The 21,498-nt window shown below is 39.5% G+C and overlaps 1 protein-coding gene across 2 annotated transcripts in view; it reads left to right on the top strand.

Annotated features, from left to right (window-relative positions):
- The window catches only part of LOC116431261 (uncharacterized), a 481,036-nt gene that overhangs the window by 412,660 nt on the left and 46,878 nt on the right, over positions 1-21,498 (top strand). For both annotated transcript variants that reach the window (XR_012999385.1, XM_076370678.1), the window contains 2 exons: positions 785-973; positions 18,684-18,777. Coding sequence is in view for 1 of the 2 variants with exons in the window: in XM_076370678.1 (XP_076226793.1) it covers positions 785-973; positions 18,684-18,777 (283 nt within the window). In the remaining variant the exon portion in view is untranslated. The remainder of the gene's footprint in view (positions 1-784; positions 974-18,683; positions 18,778-21,498) is intronic.

The following is a 21,498-nucleotide window of genomic DNA, read 5'->3' as shown; positions in this document are numbered from 1 at the left end:
AGATACTGTCAAACGGATCAATAGTTTTATTCTTCGGAAAATAGTCCGTTCGTGGATTACTTGCAAAGTAAGGGAATAATATTCCTTAAGAATGATTTGTCGTTAACCCCCTACAGCTAGAGCGAATTCTGAGAGAATACGCTGATATTATCTCTTTTATTTTTTTCCATTTCAAACTTAATTAGGAAATTTTATTTCGTCTACATTTTTGAAAGAAATTATTAGGAAATAATTAGGAAAATTAACTTAAAGTTAGGAAATTTTATTTCATCTACATTTTTGAAAGAAATATGATCATTTCTGTAATTTTTATCAAGAAATAAACGTTTTTTGTCATTGTTTGAATAACCAATAATGGCCAATAAAAGATGCTTTACACTTGATTGGAATTGCTTTACTATATTAAGTAAACAACCTTCCCTTTCACTTATGCAATTATAATTCACTAATCACGGAAGATATTGGAAGAAGATAACATAAATCTCATATATTTCTGAAGATTTATGTACTTCCGAGCAAATATTTATTAAGAAATAATATTTCGTTATTTAAAACTATATATTACCTTATGCTTTATAGTAATTGTATAACTATAAACGAAATTAAAATAACGTTTGATTAAGAGTCAAGTATTTCATGGATATTTAACATTTAAAATTTTTCGTAATAATCAATTTCACAAAAATCACATCAGTTATATTGCGCAACAGTATATCTTCACTATATTTATTAATAACACTCTTCAAACTATTATTCATGAAACTGTTCATTTTCTGATTTCCAGGTAAAAGTTATGTTAAAAGTGTCACCTGGCGAAGGAGGAAGCTTCTTCAATGCGGACAAGAGGAAGAAACAGGTGACACTGGTTGATCCAACGGCCGGACAGTCGTCCTTGGCGGAAGATCGCAGGCCGACCGTGGCGGCGCCAAAAATGTTTGCCTTCGACGCGATATTTACCGAAGAAGACTCTCAGGTAAGCGTTAGAAGTACCTTCGAATCCTGTCTGCCGGACACAAAGCGTGTTTCATAATTCACGAACGTCAATTTCGGTCGCGATCGTCGATTCACCTTCGACACCTTGGGAAATTCACTGAAGCGTCGGCTCTTTTCTCTCTTGTCCGCGAAGAATAGTTTCTCCACGGCCCTTCGATACCTTTCATCGAGGAGCACGGAAAAGCCAGCACTAGGTAGATAAATAGGAAAAGAGAAGAATTCTGGAGGACATTACGGAGTAAAGGGGGCAGAAAGTCAGAACGTTGAAACGTCTATGTGCTCCGTCGTCAACTTACGTTCATCCTAGAGACGCGGGAGACGTCCCTGCCGGGCGCATAACTAAACTAATTTCCCGACCTCTAAACTCCACCTCCCGACAGGAAAATCCAGCCCCCAACCCACCATCCCTCGGGCGAATGTTGCTTCTTGCCCATGACTTCTCTTTGGCTCGAGGAAATCGAATTGAACGTTGATAGTCATGATTATTTTTGAATTTGCGTGACCGATCCTTCGGTTGGCGAGAACATTTAACTGACCTGATTCCTATAACCGTCTTCTTCTTTCAAGAAAAGTTTGATGCAATTTATTCTTCGCTCAATTGAGGGATTTTTTCATTTATATGAATGACTCTTGTTTAAATACTGATTACGATTATTACTTAAAGTTTGGAATTATTTATTTGGTGAGAAGATAACGTTGACATTTTAATTAAATTTATATATGCAGTTATAGACAAATGATGATATTATAATTATCAATTCATGTTTATCTCAAATTATTGTTTCAGACTATTCTATCTATTTTTCTATTATCATTTCTACTCGATTTATTTATTTTATTATTAATACCCCTCGAGATATATAAATTAAACAAGAAAGTTAATAAAACGTTGTCGCTTGTTGAAATAGAGGTTATACCAGATAATCCAATAGAAAACACATTTGATATACTTACTAATACTAGAATTTAATAAAAATAACGAATCGGTCTCAAATATTAACTCTCCCATTTGTCAACGCCGTAAATGTACGTCGATCAAATACATCTAGAAATAAAGTCTATTATCCTCCAATCATTTCACTTTCTTCCATTTTCGACACGAATCATTCCCGCCCCACATTCGAAAACACCATCAGATTACGTGGGCTATTAATTCAATTCCAACGAAACATTAATTTAGACAAACACGAACTCTACCCGGAATCCGTGTATTATGCCCCGGTATATACATTTCGGCGACATTTTAATAGAGTATCCCGCGGACCATTCCATCAAATCCTCTGATTATCCTTCATCCTCCGTTAAATCATCGTTCACTTTTCGTTACCGATGTTCTCCCCCCTCCCCCACAAGCAGCCCGTCAATCTATTCAGGATAAATATAAGAGAATATCCACCGCACGTGCACCCATCAAGACGATCGCGATCGATCAGCGTCTCGCGTCTTTCGTCGGTGTGGCCCGCGGTCTTCGCTGCATCTTTCCCCCGTCCTCGTAGCGAATTTTATTGCGTGGCATTGATGAACGACATCGCCACGGAAAATGTCATCGGGGACCACGGAGTGCGTTATAATATCGCGACGTACCTACCTACGTGTACGTGCATGTGCACCGGAGATATTTCGGTGCTCTCCGGGGACATTATCGAACGTCGGATTCAAATGAGCCCGGAGCTACTCGGTTTTCCCGGCTCTCCCTCTCTCCCGCCCCTCTTTCACCCTCGCCCTCTCGTCCCTCTCGCTACACCACGCGTGCACGACTCTCGTATCTCTGTTCCCCGCTGGCAGCTAGTCCTCTCCAGGGACCAGCCCGTCATTCCTCTCATTCCTCTATCCGGTCTCTCTCCGCCAGTCCCCTGGCCCTTTGACGCAGCCCCACACCCTCATCCGACTGTGTTTAGAAGAACCATAGAAACCAATCGATTGATTCGATCAAATGTCCACGTTCGCCGCGACGATTGTCATCGAAAGTCACAATGGCCCCTCTCCTTTTTCTCCTTTCCCTTTTTCCTCTCCTTTTTTTTTAGTTTTTTGTCCCGCTTTCTGTCTCCCTTGGAGTCGAAACGGTGCAATGCTTCCTGGACCGGTCTGAAGTTCGGAATCGATGGAAGGACCCCGGCCCAACAGAGGAAATTCTCCGGGAGAATGTGTCCCTGTGTCCTGGGGGACGCTTTCGTCCTTTCCGCGCGGCGCGACCGTCAAACGCGGGGCCGTGTGAATATTTTAAAGACCGTCGTCGGCCGATACCCGGTCGAAAGTGGTTCATCTTTAACCAGTATCCCACCCTTCGACGGTCTTTCAATTCTTTCGGTCTGTCCGCCGCGGTTCGGGGATATCGTGTAAACGTTGAGCTACGATGCTGGGAGGACTAGTGGTGTTTGGGATTTGTGGGAGAGTGTGGGGTGACGTGTGAAAATATATAGAGGAAGATGGGACTGGAAAGTCTTCATTTTACATTTCTTTCGTATAAATTTGTAAGTTTTGTCGGTCTGTTAAATATTTTGATAGTGATATGTTCTGTAGTTTCTTGTTTCTGAATACTGTGCTGCGAAACTTTACGTATTTATGGGGTTAGAAAATCTATGAAAGATCGTAAAGTATAGAATTCTAGGGTATGAAATAGAGTGTTGTATTACTATTAATTTTCAGATGCATAGTTGAAGGGTTGAAAGAACTTTAATTTCCATTTTTTCAAATTTTGTACAAACGTGCAAATTTACATAAATTTTTATAGTTTGTAGATTATTTTACTATGGGACACAAGTAAAAGGAAATAGAAACAATCTAAATCAATTTATGTCAATATGATTATTGTAGGAATTTACATTCCTATAAATATTACCATATAATTGAATGCAAAGATTTATCGGTAAATAAATAAGAGTACTGAAAGTCCATCGAAAATAAAACTCAATGCAAATGACGAGCATGCTATTTTATTTTGTTTACTTAAATTTCTGATTTATGTCAATTTTGTTACTGAACCATGCAAGATGAATATGCATTATTTCTAGAAGTGATTTTACTTCTTAACAACCATAGTCGCCATATGGTGCATTCGCAAAAATGTCTATAGAAGTAAAACTAATTCCACTGTAAAATAACAATAAACTCAAGGGGGAAAAAAGAGTTAGACTATAGTGCATTAAATAGCAAAAATCTTGGAAAAAAACTCCGCGTTGCAGTGTTGACTGTACGAAAAAATTCCGTTACTACGTATTCCGTTGTTAATACTTGTATTTCATTTTATTTCCATCTCTTCATAGAAATTGAATAGTTAGAAATGAATGAAATGTTAAAATATAAATTGCGTTTTACTGATATTTCTGTATGTTATTTGATTCAATGCAGCATTGAATCAGGCAGGTGGATGCTGTTTTCCAATTACTTAGTTTAACGCTGATGTTGCACTGTGGAATTCCGCTAGGCGGCCATTGTAAAAACCGACGATTCAACAGCACATTGAATTACATTGCACATGCGCGGCAAAGTTAATCCAACCCGGTTGCAATTTCGATTCACCGGTAATCTTTGGCTAGTCAGTGGATACTTTTGCTAACCGAGTCCGCAAATAAGCGAACCGCGAATACGCCTGACGACTGTGTAGAGAAGCAGTCGAGTATGACACGCAAACACATCGCGTTAGATTGATTATGGGTCAGTCGAAAATTAACGTGGCTGTGGCCATTGGTCGCTTTGCGCGCTGAAATCGCATTCAATACACGCGCGACCGAATAGATACCGTTCAATGATTTCATTTGAAAGATTTACTTTTGATTCTCCACCATCAGCAGCTTGTTGAAAGTGAGCGATATTCGTTCGTGATCCGACAATAAATAATTCACTGTTTGTATCCCCCTACTATACCGGGATCATAAAATTTATTACATCGTCGAAATGATTTTTGCGCGATACGTTCGCTGTCAACATTTGTTTATCAGTTTTCATAAATAAAATGTATTTTAAACGCAGGATATAAATTTCATGAAATATCTGTAATATGCAAATGATGTTATTATAGTTATATAAAAAGGGTATGAATGATTTATATAAAAAGAAATAATTGGAGTTATTGATTATCTGGAAATTTTCTCTTGTATTCTTCGGTAGTCTATCTATTTTCTCTTTTCTTCCATTATAAATACTAGAAATTAGCAATGACAGCTCATCTCGTGGCATAACTGAAAAAATAACTTCGAAGTTAAATCATTTACGATAGTTCGCAGAGAAAATGCATAATGAAACAAACGAGCATTCTTTCTTCTATCCATATATTCTATACTGTACAGACATGTTCTTTTATGTTATTATCTGTCTCTTAAAGTGGCGTGTAACTATTTTTCATTCATTAAATAAAACCAACATGAATGTATCGATTGTAAATACTTTCATGGACCAGTGTATATCACGAAAAATGTTGCTAGAGGTAATTCCATCGTGAGTTCGTGTATTCTGTTTGGCAAATTGTCAGAATTCATGTAACACATACCGATTTGTCGGCAGCGAAAAGGCGTTGGAAAAAGGTATCGAACAAATTGGAACTTCAAAGGCGTTCCCTTTCGAGGCGGCGTTCTTTTCACCTCCGTCTTTCTTCCGGGGCGGGTGTCTTTCGCGGAAATAAACCTCGCGCAGGCGTGAAACTACGCGGAACTCTCTACGTGTCTATTCTTTCGTAGTTCAGCGCCCTACGGATGAATGGCCCTGACAGCTGGCGATATTACAAATTTATCGAAGATTCGGCCGATGCTTAGTCGACGTAACGTCAGTTCGTTTCACCTTGTCCGTGGTGAATTTTCGTCGTCATTGTAATTCACTTCTCGTCTCGCTGGAATTTCTCGAAACACTTCGAGGATTGGATAAGTCGAACTGCGCTCGCTGTTCTCTTCTCTACGTAAAAGAAAGGTCTCGATCTAACTGCTGTTCTTAAAAATCCAATGTGCGAAAACGGATGCAGTTTAGAGGCGCGTGGTACGTGGACTGATTTTAGATATTCTGACCTTTTTCTTATGCGATAGGTACATGTATCAGTAGTGCTAAACAATGAAGATAGCAGTGATGTTTAATGTAGACATAATGTCACGTTAATATTTTATGTTTTACATATTAACTATTTGAGTGCCAGGTGATATTTAGATACATATTTGAGAAATGCCAGACAGTTTTGAATAAAGATGCATGATTATAAACGAAAATTTATATTTCGGTCAATTTTCATTTAAAGTTCATAAAATTTTTACACAATACTAAAAATATGCTAGATTTTCTTTAGTGCTACTAAAATAAAAAGGAACTTTTCGCAAGTGCATGAAGGAGCAATATTTCGCTCCCTGGCATTAAAAGTATTCTTTATTTTAATTTATTACATATTTAAAATAATCATATTGCATATGAAAATTATGCCCAAGTATAAATATAAAATATAAAAAAGATAAGGTGATTTATATATCGTTATACATAAACAATATAGCAAATAATTATTCAAATATATGCCCACTTCGATATCATGCATCCTTCACTTAATACGCTTTTTAGTGTAGAAAATAATTTATGAGCACTTTTAAGTCATCAAGGTAGGAGACCACGTCGTATGCACGTGTTAACTTCACTTGTTACATTTGCATCGTAGAGATAACGTTCCGGTAATAACAACCCAGGGAATCAGACGCATACATTAGAGATACATATGATTGCATAAAAATTAACATTAAACCATCACTTACGTAGCAGGCCTCAGATTTATTATGTAGTAATACAGTTATACTTCTCAAAATGAGGTCCTCGTTAGGTCCCTAAACTTGTAAGAATTAGGGGAGTCTGAAGGATTCTTTAGCTTGTTCTTGAAGCATCCTTAGAGGTCCTCGGAAAATCATTCAAGAGATATTTCAAAGGCACGGGTCTTTGATAAATTTAGAATACAAAAACTAAATTCGAAGTAACCTTCGCACGTTCCCAATTGCGAATTTGTGATTCAAACAAAACACAAAGGTAAAATTATCGACAAATTTCTTTTTCTCCGAAACTCAATCTTCACAGACGTTTGCTCATCGGTATCACAGATTTAATCAACCAAGGGACCACTCGTCACATCGTTCCATGGCTCCATCGTTGTGTTGCGAATGGATCTGCGTGTCCGGCACCAGCATAATCCGTGAGGCGTGAAACAAACCTCAGTGCCGGAACGCAATCAGTACATTTATTCGTCAGCAGGCGACAAGGAGAGAGCCTGTCGATCTCAGGTCCCGTTTCCGTGTCGCGTCGAAGGAAAAGGACGTGAAGTGTGCTCGAGCGATGCCGGTCGGAACCCGTGTGCAAATGAAACCTGGCCAAATTAATTGAACATCTATCTCAATTACGGTGCTCAGTACGTGAATACGGTCGTAGATGCATTCCCCGTTTGAGATCTTACGCGTGTGTACACAACATATATCGGTCGCGGCTACCGACAATTCTATCCCCGCGGACGATCCGGCAGGACAATGCATCCTGGACAGAATAATTCACTGAGGCCATTATGGTCGGTCCAGGACAAGGGCTTTATTATTGACTTACGACTAATAGTCACGCTGTGGATTACGCGTGTGTGTACAGTGCGGTACGCGCCTGCGCTCTCTCTCTCTCTCTCTCTTCAACCCCTATTGCTTTCTCTTTCGATCTACATCTGCTCGACTCTATCCGTCTCCATCTCGTTTTCTCTCACCCTTCTAGTAATCGGCGTTTCTGTCCACCGTATAGCGTGCCTTCGATCTATGTATTGCTCATTTCCCAGTGAATGCTGATCGAATGAGCCACGTCGCGATGCCTAGAAATTCAACCCTCTACCCTTCCTGTTCTCCATACTGGATTTTCAGTGTCTCGACGAAAATCGATCGGCTACCGACACCGTACATAGAGATCGATTCATGTGACATGAGTGTGGATGCTTTGCTTATTGAAATCTTGAGTAATTTTGGCTGAGTTCTCTTAACGCGTTGACTTTGAAATCAGCATTCATCAAAATCTTATACGGTTGAAATGGATTTTGTCGTAGAACAGGCATTGGAAAATCAAAACGATCAATTAATCTTATTATATCTCATAGACTGAATAAAATTTGATTTGTACGATATGTTGTTGAGATAATTGATTTTTTAATTTAGATAGAAGATTGCGTCACCCAAATTTTGGCGACATGGCAATTAAAATGTTCAATTGAAAGAATTGTCCGATGGGTCTGGCACTCTTATTACTTTATGAATGTCGACATTCTAATTTGCGGACCGATTCGATTATAGCGATTACCATGGAAGTGTTCTCGACCCTTCTTCACGTGGAATTAAAGTGGAATGGTTGCTTCTTCGTCGGTATTTCGGATGAAATGAGTATTGGCGGCGTGCAAATTGTTACTTAAGATACTTCAGACTACCAGTAAATGAATTTAGAGTGAATTTATTAATGGGAATATTTAAAAGGTATCTCGGTTTGCAAGAAACAAATTAATTCCTTGTTACTCGATTTATTTTGTAGATAGGTTTACTTCAAGATTTATTTAATTGTTGATAATTTTACAGCAGAAAAAAGTATTAAATTATTAGTTTTCATAGGCGGAAAGTTCAATCTTCGTAACCCTTTAATTGATTTGAAGCTTTATCCATAAGTATTCATACCTATATTAATTTTACCACGTGGTTAATGCAATATTATAATTCTTCATCAGGAAACTTCATCAAGAAATAATGATTATTCGTGGTGAAGAGGGTTTAATGTCTTCTGGGGATTATTATTACCTATTAAAACTTACAGGACAAATACGGCTTATATGTCACCATCCACAAGTTGTCAAATTATTCATTGTTGCATTCCTCTACATGCATTAATTCTTTTCATAGAATCCTCTATACATAAAAAACCTGTTGCGTGAAATACAAGGCTATTTAATTTGCCGTTTAAAGTCTGAAATATATAAATTATAAAACTTGTATATATTATAATCATAAAACTTTTCATAGATTATTTTACTAATGATACCTTCTTAATTATAAACCTTCACTTGTATAATCGTTAACTTTTTTAATTAAACATGTATAATTTTCAATTATTTAAATAAATTCCTGTACGTAATTATTCGAGAAGAATCATAAATTAATAATACATAAAGAGTGTATTTTTTCCCTGCAACATAGGGATAGCCTTTAAGAGCCTGTATCCGAGTAAGATTTTATTGTCTGCCGAGGGATTTCGCGAGTAACAAAGGAAGACGTTATTACAAGAATCCATTCCGGATCGTTCGCAAATGGGTGATCGTGTTCTTTCCAGACTTTAGAAAAGTGCATCTGGCAGGTCCTCGAACGATATCGTCCAGATCCGTCTAACAAACGAGCAGCGTCGAATAGGGGTTGATAGCGGCGTTCTCCGGCAGACGCACGGTAATCTGTAAACCAATCATACGGGCCCATGGAACGGATCCACCCCAATTGGTCGCATCCATATTCCTTGTTCTGCATCCCCCTCCCCCCAGAATAGATCCGTCCGTTCGACCGCATCTTCTCGCAGTTCGCCCGGATGACTCATTTCCATATTACAGTAAGATTAATTCGGGCCAGGACTCGGGATTCACGACTCGCTGATGAAGTTTGACAGGTGTCCGTCACGTTGATCCTTCAAAGATCGCATCCATCAGCTATGTTGCCAACGTTGACCGTCTCTCTTTAACATCTACAGACCTGCTTTTTGTACAGAATTATGTTCACTTATCTAACAATAATGGACCGCCATTCAATGCACCATCAGTAACGACATTATTTCGAATAAAATAATGGTAACATACTACTTTTCGTAGTATACATTATTGCCTGTTACAGTTTTAATATGTTGTCAGATATTAAAATAGTAAATTAGTAGTAGATTTCAATTTTGAGTTTGAGGATTAGTAGCAATGTAAAATTTGAAGGTGATCCGTAGTATACAGAAAGATAATGCTTATCCCTGTAACTTAACTTTACCGCGCTGGGTCGAACTGTAGTATTTCGCTTTGCTTTCCACTCGGACATACGCAACAGAAGAAAATAAAACAATTTATATCATAGTAGAAACCTCGATTATCCAATTGAATTATGCTATTATCAGTCCAGATAAGTAGAGACTCGAAAAAGGATTCTTCAAAGTATGTTTGCAAATTAGATCACATATATCTTGAAGCATAATCTAAGAATCCGAATTCTTGAGTTTCTAAGTATCCAAATCCCTGAGCAATTTAAATCATGAGAAACGGTGATTCGCTTAATCGAGATTCTATTATACTACAAAATAATAATTATTATTATTTTGTAGTATATATAATAGTCACATTGCTATTATAAGAGAAATATACCACAAACAAAGACATTATAATTAAGTTTATCACCCGAAACCAATAACGTCAAGGGGTTAAGGATCACCGCGTTAGAACACTATCGCCAAACAAAAAACCGGTGATAGGAGTTAGGCAACCGTGACGAGAAACAATTTTTCGCGTTTGTCCACGGTCAATTTTTCCGTGGACGGCGGCGTCGGCCGACGAACTCTTTTTAATTATTTTTAACAACCGTTGTTCCGAGCATTCGGAAATCCAAACGGCAGGAGAGAATGAAGAGAGGAGAGACAAGCCGGCATAGGGTGGTGAAAGCGAAACGCGGATAGGGTTACCGGCGATTTCGATTGCGCATCGCTCAAACCGAGTGCGTTGGATTTCACGAATGCTTTTTTGATCCGACCAGCCACCGCTATCTGGCGAGAGAGCGGGGTGGCGGCGTTGGTTGGTTTTGGTAGGGGTTTGACGCGAGAGGGTGCTCTCTCGCTTGCTCCCCAGGCGCCAATGACGCCAATCTCCCGTGTAAATCGCGACATATTTCACCAAGCTGCCGGGGGGTGGGCGCAGGGGTTGACGGTGAACCCCCATGCCCGCGCGCCACCCTCCTCGCGTCCTTTCACGCCCCGCCGAGCCATCCCCCTGATCGGTCTTACCGCGTTACTTTGAAAATGCTTCGGATAAAAAGTTCTACGGACTGTTATCTCGAGAGTTATCGCGCGGCGCGGAGTTTCCCGTCGAAGTTGTCGAGTTGAAAATTCCGCGTCGAGCCCGGCGCGATGAACGTCGTCGACCGCGAGACGCGTACCGTTGGGATGCTCAGTGTCTGGTGGATTCGAAAAAAAATTCCTTTAATGTCGAGTCCGATATTTCAATCGATACTTCATGGGATGATGTTGCACGAAATTTATGGTAGTCATTCTTTGTGGAAGCCGTCGACGGATGTTTCTGATTGCTTTTAATTTTTGTACAGGTTGAGATAATAACGTTACGTTTTTAATAGTATCATATTTTTATTGTTTGATAAGTCAAGTTTAATACAATGTGCTAGTTTTAGTTTTATTTCTGAATATACAATAATTGCAGTATTTTTTAAACTGTTTGCATTCGTTAATTTTTGACAGAGCTTTTAAATGTGCGCAAACACGATCTTTTCCATTAGATATCAATAGCCATTTACGAAGATTTATTTCACACTGTAATTGATTTTATTCGGAAATATAAATTATACTCTGTACTGATCTCTGAAATGAATAGCGTATTCATTGTATTATATCAATCAAAGTCAACATAAATAGCTAGAAAACAATGTACATAGTTTCTCTAACTTCAAGCATTTACTTCAAAACTGGTAAATGCTTCGTCTTGTCCATTTACTGTTTGAATAATAATACTAACTAATAATATTAAATAAAAATTAGTTTCATATGAAGCAAATATTGAAATTCATATTCCTTGAAAATGATAAATTAGAACATTCAAGAAATAGGTTTTCATTAAACTTTTCATTAGCATACATAGTTTTAAATGTCGAATGAATAATGAAATATCAATATGTTCCATTCGAACAGAAAACATTTCCCCAGTTAGAAAGCATAAACTGTAACTAAATGGTGGACAAACGATATGAATGAATAAAATTGAATTACATTTTTAATATTGATTTTTTAAATGAACTTTCAGTCTCTAGGAAACTTCTTACAAACTCTCCTCGCTTCGAGAAACACACTTCTCCGAACTGAACCCTTTCGGTCATGACATCCTCATGTAAGGATATACTTAATAAAGGCTTGGTGTATCTAAATTCGGTAAATTTTATTGTTTGTAAACGTTGTCCTCATATTATGACAACTATAGATTCTATTTAACAATCGCAATCACCAAGATAGCTGGGAAGAGTCCATTACAATCTATGATCGTGATAATATGAAGAAAACGTTTACAAACAATAAAATTTACCGAATTCAGATACACCAAGCATTTATTCAGTATGTCCTTATATGAGGACGCCATGACCGAAAGGGTTAACACGATGCTCCACAAAATCAATGCAGCAACTGCCTGCGCTATTGATTTCCGGGATCGTTTTTAACCGGAAAAACCGCTTTGCTCGCTGGAACGTTGCAGAATTCCGTTCGAATTTTCACGTGTCGGCCACCGTCCGGAGGCCAGTCGAATATTTTCGTCGATCGGTGCTCGTTCCAATCCAATCGGAATTTATTTATAAGCGAGTAAGTCGTCGAGTGGACCACGGTGCGATGAACAAAAACCGGATGTCACGCATATGGCGATGCAATTTTCGGAATTATCGGCTCGTGAACGCGGAACGGCGAGCTTTCTACGCGTACACGCTTCTGTCCCACGCATCGCCGTTCCGTAAGCACACGCGTTACTCGAAACGAGAGTGAAAACCATTCTGCCGAAGTCTGTTTGTTTTTTATACGTTTTTCATCGAACGCCGCCCGCAACGCTACATTGCGTCTCGCGGCGAACCGCGATGTGTCTAGATGCAAATGCGATCTTTCCTCTGCGTTTCGCGAGCGTTCCACAAGCGAAAACGTTCGCTTTCAAGCGAGGATAGAGGTCGCATAAAATTATCGTAACCGTTTCAGCGGCACGAGGCAATTGCCTAATATTTATCAAGAGTAACGTCTCGTTCGCCTAGATGGTTATTAGAACCCATAGAATTGCTCGCAGCATTACGTTCGTGTTATATCCACCGCCATCGGAAAAAACTATCTGATCGAACGAGCCATGCCTGCGACGTAACAATTACTGTCTTATTAGATGTGGAGAATATAAGTGATTACGAACGTTTAATTATTTCCGTGTGTCGAGGAACTTTTCCAGTAATCTTCATTATGATCTTCTTCATCTGTAGTGTTGAAAGTACTCAGTCATTTTGCATAGATTCTAAGAAAAGAACAGCTTTTATTATTTAAATATTTTCAGTTGTTCTAATCTACTTGTTCAACGGATTAGAAGCGAAAATTAATTCAACGTTATTCTACTTAATAAATTACAAATCCATTAAACATTAAAATACTCCTCCACCATTTTAGAGTTTTCTAATTTTACCCCAAGGATGAAATAAAGTAATCGTGTATAAATGATTAATTAATTTAAATCAAAACATCAAATTGATTTATGCTCATAATATATACAACATTAGCTCTCATTTCTACTACAAATAATACGTTCAGCGATCACAACTTCAATCGAACGCTCTCCAAGTGCAACAGTCCTCGAACTCGAAGAAAAAAAGTATGAAGAACAAGCTCCAGACGCTCAACTCCGGATTCCACTCCCGTTCACAGATTCCGAATAATTACAATCTCGAGATCATCTTTATCTAGTCCCATCCCGTTCAAACTTTCCTGGAAGCGTCGTTCGAACGGGGACACTTTCCTCTGGGACTCGGTAGCTAACAACCGCCGTCGAGCGAAACGTAAGAAGATTCCGAAGGAAGTTCCTCCTTTTGAAACAGAACGGGAACATCTCTGTTCCCACGAGTACTTACGGAAGGGAATCAAGAATCTACTGGAACGCTAAAACGGAGCGAGGGAATTGAAAGCGATGAAGCTGTTTCATCCAGGACGATTGAAAAAAATCGGGCTTTGAGAGATGGTCTCAATTAAGCCGTAGACTGGGGAAGGAGGGCATTAATTTCAGTCGATGTAAATTAAAACGGAACCTAGGTCGTCGCGGTGTGACTTACAAGCGACTTCGTTCTGGTGTCATCGTGGCCCTGCGTCGCTTCGATCCCGCTTGCAGGACGCGTTCTAGTAACGCAATATTGGCGCGGCTGCCCGGAATACCAATGACACGCCGGGTGAGAACGCCGGGGTGAGTTTCGTGACGCCGCGGAAGGGTGTAGGGGAGCTCGTTGCCCGAGATAGGCTTTTTCTTCGAGGAAGAGAACTTCGCCAGCAGACTTTCTTCCGTGTTTCCCTTTCTCTAGCGCGCCATCTCTCCTTCGACCCCTGGTTCGCGCAACGAAATGTAAAACTCGTGTTCGAAAGTTCGGAAAAGAAGAGACCGGGAAAAGGAACGGACGGTTCAGCGTTAGGCGACAGACAGGACCCTTTTAATGGTCGGAGATAATCGAATGACCCCCTTTTCGCGAATCTCTTAATTCGCAAGTTTTCCAGATGCCCGTGCCGCGTCTGCGGCGATGGCGGGCTCGGCAGTGAACGAAACAGGTGCTCGCCGCAGCGGACTCTTCTCATTTTCTTGAACCTCTGGCTGTTTCCGGTGTTCGTTACTTAAAAATACTTCAGGAATCGTGTTATTACTTTTCGAATGTGGAGGAATGTTGATGTAGCTTTGGGTTAGCCGTGACAGGTCGGATCAGTTTTTTGTGTTCTTTATTAACGGGAGTGGGTTCTAATTAGCGTGAGACTGTTTTCGTAACTGTCTTTTTTAGCACTTGATTGTTTTGGATGATTTACTTGAAGAAAAAGGAATTCCACGTTCATTGTATATGTAATTTTAATTTAGCAGTGAAATATTGATAATGATAAAATGGAATTTTGTGAAGCTATAATATTGAATATTCAGTTTCATTAATTAGTTTGAAATTTTCCACGCGAATGTGTAAAATGTCGAATGTATAGTATATGTTATACAATTTTAATACTTTCGAAATGTAAGGAATAAATTTGCAACATGACAAAATTTAGGCAAATTAAATGATGTTGAAATCTGGGTATGTTTTGAATCGCAAATGATGATAGATCTGGCCAACTAACAACAGGAGTATTTTACATGTATTTGCTTTTATTGGTTTTTATTTATATGGTACAGGTAAAAGCGGTCATCAAATTTGCGGGCAAAAAATACGTTTGCTCGAATATCTAAATTCCAAAATAATAAAAACATAACATTACTTTTTTATAAAAAATTCAACGATGTAGATGAAATTTAAAAAACTCCATTGAGTTAAACAAAGCGTTAGAAAACTTGTTCTTATTATTTTTCTGTGGCCAAATGTTAATTTATTTTTTTGTCCTTTCGCGTATGAAGTGTATATACCCAAATACGAAATATAAATAAACTGGAATTTTGATTTTCTCCGACTAAAAAAATCTGTTTCTCATCCTTAAGCTCCGATGACAGTTTCCAATCCGTCAGTATGATTGATGGTCGATGCAAAAAATACATGTCCAATATTTCTATGAGAACTACTTTCCACCCTACGTTTGATTAAAGTCAGCGGATGTCAATTCAGCGTATTTATTATTCGTCTTACTGAATTCTATTCTGGTAATATTTCAGATAAATCCATAATTATTATTCCTCTTATTTCAAATATCAGCAAGGCCACGAGGTCACTAAAAAACCATTGTATTTACTTTTAACAAATGAATTTTCTATCAAATCCTATTACCCATGTTATCTAACATCAAATATTATCTACATCCGTAATAACTCCCTTTATAAGACTGTATAAAACACACACAAGATGTTTCCTACGCTGAAACGAAGGTATTCGAATATTTATGACAGTGTACACGCGTTCGTTCCAATTTTGCAACAGTTCCTTCGCGTAAAACAGTCAATCCCGACGAGTGCATAAACCGAGCAGTAATTCTTGTGGCGAAAAAGCCGCGGGGAACAGTGTACGTGAAAGTTCCATAAAAATTCTTAATCTCGAACACGGTCGAACAAGTCGTAAATTCAATCCACGTCGGCTCCCTCTCTCACCCCGCCCCGCCCCTACTCCCCTTGCCGTCAACCCCACTAGCAGCAGCGCGTAATAAATTTTCGCCGAAGCGAAATCGAGCCCGGTCGCCGGAGCCACTGGCGAAAAACATAATTTGAATTCGACGCATTATCGGTGCCTAGGATCGACGGCCGGGAAAGGGATGTTTTCCGCGTGGAGAGCGCGACGGGAGCCCTTCCGTCCCTCTCATTCGCGGAATCAAGTGTTTGAGATTATGACGGCGGCTTCGGTCACGTATTTCATTAACCGTGAATGCCGTCGGCCCCCAGTGGCCACGTAGGGCAAGCGCCGGCCCCCTCGAGGGCGTAGGCGGCCGCGAAATATGTTTGCTTTGCGTTACAACCTGCCGGATGATCCCGTTATAATTATGAATGTCCTTGTTGTTCCGCGAACGAGCGACGAGACCATTCTTCGCCTCCTTCTGTCCTCCGTTAATCTCATCGGGGATTTCGCCGGGCGTGACGGGCTTCGAGACGAACACTCTCTATGTCATACCCGATCGCAGTTAACCCCTCAGCGACGAGGTCGCATCATCCTTCTTGTACTACGACGGATTTGTTTCGTACTTGTGTACTTATCAATCTGTGGTATCGCGATTCTTTTATCGTGGCTACATCAGTTTCTATGCATGTATTTTCAGGTTAATCTTTGATTTTGGGGTTAACCTTCGTGTAGCTGGGTATACTCGATTCTGCTTTTATCCGATTTTTATTTAATACGAATTATTTTTCTGTTTTCACAATCTGTTTGATTTGGCATCATAGAAAGAAATTCTTCTTACGCGATTAGTTTAGGTCAACATCATCATCGAAATTTTAATATAAATTTTAGTGAGGTTTATTGTATCGGTTTGCTGATTTCTTATCGATTGTATACCTAAGCGTAAGTAGATTAGGGGTTCATAACCGATTTTAATTGTTTATGGGGATTTTTCATATGGGATTTGTTAAACTCCACATAGCTCATCACACAATTTTAAAACACTAAAGGTTAACATTGACATCGACATTAATGTCTAAACAAAATAGTCTGCCCAAATAACAGACAGAAATACATATAATAAGCCTGAAGAAATAAAATAAGAAGAAAAATAATGAAGGCAAAAGATATACGTCAAAACTGAGGGGTTGAAATGAACAAAAGGAGAAAGAATTGTCCGCTTGTCCGTTTCTAAGGAAAATCCGTCGAACCCAAAACTCGACACGAAGACGTCTTTCATCGAGGCTTGTATCGACAAGATTCATCGCCGGTCTGGCGTGCTTTGAAACGAGCAACGACAGATTGGAATTACCATATTGGAAGAGGGACTGGACTCCTTATTTCCGTTTCCTTTAGCGCGGCGAGCGTAGAGGATGAGGAGAGAAGAGGAAAGGCGAGGAAACCCCGAAGGGCTTTTATCCAAATCGCTGTCTACCGCGCGATTCTTCTCTCGCGCTCGTCTTACATTCTCGAGAAACTGTCTCTCATCTTCTTTTTTTTCGATCGTTTCTCTTTTTCCTTAAAAGTCCCTCTCTCCTTTTCTCTGTCTCCCTTCTCTCTTTCCCCTATGTCTCTTTTTCTCTCCTCGCAAACGGCATCGCTCTCCTATCAACTAACTTTCATCTCCCCTTTTCCATCTCAAGCCACGAGATTCATCCGATTCTCGTCTACGAAGATTTCAATCTTGTTTGGCCGAGGTATCGACACGTCCTCATCTTCCTCTTGATATTCCCTGCAACCTGCTCCCCTTTGTCGTCGTCTCCTTCCCTCTCCCACACACCTACACACTTTTTCTCGGTCCACCCATCCTCTTTCCGGCCGCGAACCGTTTACTAACCCTTGCGAGAACGGGAGAGCGTGGTCGATGCCTATATCGATCGGTCAAAACGAATCGAGTGCAGGCTCGAAGGAAATTCCCGGTCGCTTCCGCAGGAAATTCGCGAAACACGCGACCCCACGCCGTTTTCCATCCCCCGTGTTCTCCTTCCGGTGATTCTCTTTTCCTCGACGGGCATCGAAATCTTCGCCCCTTCGAAAATCACGATACTATCGACCACTCGCTAACGCTGCCGTGTATACCGAACGATGAGAGATAGGGGGTGGAACAACCCCCTAGACGCTGCGGCGATCTTCTCGCGCTCTTTCTGGTCACCGAAAAGGACTTTTCCCGTCTATGAATATATTAAAAGCAAACAAAGCCGCTCCTCCTGTAATCCTTAGCGTTCTCCTCCTTCCTCCTCCCCTCCCCCCCATCCGGACCATCTTACGGCCCGGAGGACGTTACGAGCGCGTTTATTAAAGCGTCCCACAAACGCTTTCTTAAGCACTTTAAAGTTAAGCTTCGTCGTTATCCTTGAAAGTCCTGACGTTCCTCCTTTCGTCGAACGAAGAGCGCTCGCCGCCACCCCTCTTCATTGCCCAACCCTCTCCCATCCGCGACGACGAGGAGCAATTAAAGTCGCGTCCATCGTGCTTGACGAACACCTTTCGTCTTTAAACGACTTGACACCGGTTATTCAGGAAAGCTCAATTATTTTCGGGCGTCACTTTATTTTCTTATACCTTTTACAGGGTGAATTGGAACGACGTGAATCGATCTATCATTTTTGATTCCCAATGCTTTCGAACCTTTCGGATTCTATAATGAAGGTTTCTTGACTTTTTCAGACTGAAATCTGCTCGAGCGCCCTGACGGACGTCATCCACGCTGTCATCAACGGGACTGATGGTTGTTTGTTCTGCTTCGGACACGCGGGATTGGGTGAGTTTCAATTCTGAAAAATTCTGGCTTAAATATGCTTACACGAAAACATCCTCTATTCCATCATTTTAATTTTAGTAGATTTTTGGGAGAGTATGTGAGATAATACAGATTTCTAATTAGCTGTAAAATATTAAACGCTGATTCTGACTAATTTTTGGACATAAACAATTATAGTTTACACGCCATATTCTTAATTGTATATATTTTAAACGTTATGAAGTTCCTGTGCTGAATATTTTACAGATATTAATAAAAATTTATATACTGTCATCCTACAAGAACCAGTAAAAATGAATTTCTTATTAATTAATCTTTTGCAATCGAGAGGTAACTTTCAATCACCACCAGATTTGATAAAGTAATATTCTAAAGGCTTACATATAATGTTAAGCTTCGTACAATCCATCAATATGAAGCATTGAATTAAAATACCCATTTTTCTTACTGTATGTATCTCTTCTCATGTAGTTTCACAGAATGTCATCTATGTATATCTCATCCGAAATTGTTGAATATTTCCAATGAAAATCAGTCGAGTGCAAAGGATTAAAATGCTTTCTTTCTTCGTTCATCGATTCAATTATCCACGCAAAATATTTTCGAGGATTTAACGTGAACAAATGTTTATACTCGCACGTATGTGATACCGAGGCAAATTGAATCGGGGACGCGCGGAGGATCCACAGCTCGGCGTCCTGGGTAAAAAGCGGGTTAAACATTTTTCTTGCTTCCGCGTGGTGGGTGAGGGGACGACAACGACCGCGTCCTTCTTTCAGCTGCCTTTGTTCAACGAAGTTCGACGTCCTCGTAGACAAAACGGCATTGTTTTCACCGCGAGGAACTCATTCGCGTCGAGCGTGGAAGTAATTACGTGAAATATGAATACCTCGAGGAATTCTGCCGTTTTTATCGCTCCACTGCGCCCTTTTCCACAAGCTTGTTTCGTTGATAAGATGCAGTTGCGCGTTCGAATGGTGCACGCCTTCGAACAATCCCATGTTTCGCGCTAATATACTTCACTGCCAACGAAACTAATCATTATTCAGCGAACAGATGTATCCTTGGAGTAGTCTGGAACGTTAACACTAACCGTACCAGGAACTGGTCAAACAATCGGATTTAAAATCTTGCGTTTTCCTTCGTTCATTTAACTTTATATCGATTCCTGTATTGTCAGATTGATCAGTTTTTCAATTGTCTTATCTTTTATTTCTATTCCCACTAAAAATAATTTATCATCGTCATAATTTGTTTAACTTTATTTTGTAGCCAGTTATTTAACTAGTTACGGTAGAAATAGGTGTGTACAAGATGCCGGTATGGTTAGTGTTAAAAAATATTTGTTACGTTCTTTGACTTTCTTTTTGTCTCATTGAAATAGCTACGAAGACATTCTGTTGGTGTGTAATTTAACTTATAGTCAAATGTGCCGCGATATAGTTTCCTGGCTGGAGGTTTCCTCCACGACAGAATCGTCTTTGAAAGTCTCGCCGAGAGTGCGTGACGGCGACAAAGGCAGCTTCGCTAATTACTCGCGCACTCGGCGATCTTTAAAGCCGTGTTTCTTTGAAAGTGAAGACTTCGGCCGAGCAGATTTCACTGCACATTTTCGGCTTATTTTGCTATGAAGACTGCCAGACACGAAATTCAAAGGCTGCAAAGAGGGCATTCTGCCCTTGAAAAGTGTAGGGAAGTTGTCAGCAGCCGCCTATACGGAGGTAGTAGACCAAAATACGTGCCCGAAACTGTTTTATGTCACTACAAATAGAAAAATCCGGCTGTTAACAACGTTATTGCAATTTAATTGCTGAACATTATACTTCATTTCCCGTAAAAATCGCGAGGAACTTTGGTAAACGAAATTTCAAATTGTTTGCAAATCCTGAGTTAAATCTTTGCACTCGTATGTCATGTTGAAAATGACAATACAAGTTTGTTATAAAACGTTGGTAATTGTTTTAAAAAGTACCACACTTTAAAGGATTATAAAAATTAAGTCTTATTGTAATAATAAACATAATAAATATAAAACGTTGAATTCTATTGCTGTAATTTACTTTAATTCATTTGCATAAAAATAAATACAAATTTACACCCAACAGTATTGAAAATAAATCGTGTGGAAAGGTTAATAACTTATTGTGCAAGTTTCAAGTCACTTGCAAGAGATAAAACGTTTCTTCTTTGCTTCTTCATATTTTATATCTTATCTCCTAAAAAAGTACATAGACAATCAAAAGTCGTTGTCAAATAATGTTATTCAATGTACTTTTTATATAATATGTGTACAACCTATACCTTCTATAATACAAGCAAGCTTCGAAAAAATAAAAAAATTCTTATATCTTATCGCCTACAAAAACACAAAGGCTATGAAAAATAGTTATTAAACAAAATTTGCTGGGTGTATAACAAATATCTTTTATAATACAAACCAGCAAAATTTAGAAAAATACAATAGCTTTCACTTTAGAAAACTTCCCACGTGGAAAGATTATTGCTCGAATTTTCAGTCGGATTTCAATTTTCTCACATGGTTGTAACCGACCATTTGATAGGTGAGATATTCCCCGTGCTGATTTTTTATTTAGACGTTCGGCCCGCCGTGTCGCCCTCGTCTTTGGCCGCTCGTTTGCCGGTTGCTTTTCATCGTTCTCCAGGAAGCTAAACGCGGGGTAGACGGTCGGCGAGACGCGAGAGTTGTTTTACATTTTAAGT

Source organism: Nomia melanderi, chromosome 9 (genome assembly GCF_051020985.1).
Source record: "Nomia melanderi isolate GNS246 chromosome 9, iyNomMela1, whole genome shotgun sequence".
Lineage (NCBI taxonomy): Eukaryota > Metazoa > Arthropoda > Insecta > Hymenoptera > Halictidae > Nomia > Nomia melanderi.
Note: the sequence above shows the minus strand (reverse complement) of the source record. Positions and strands in the feature narration are given on the sequence as shown.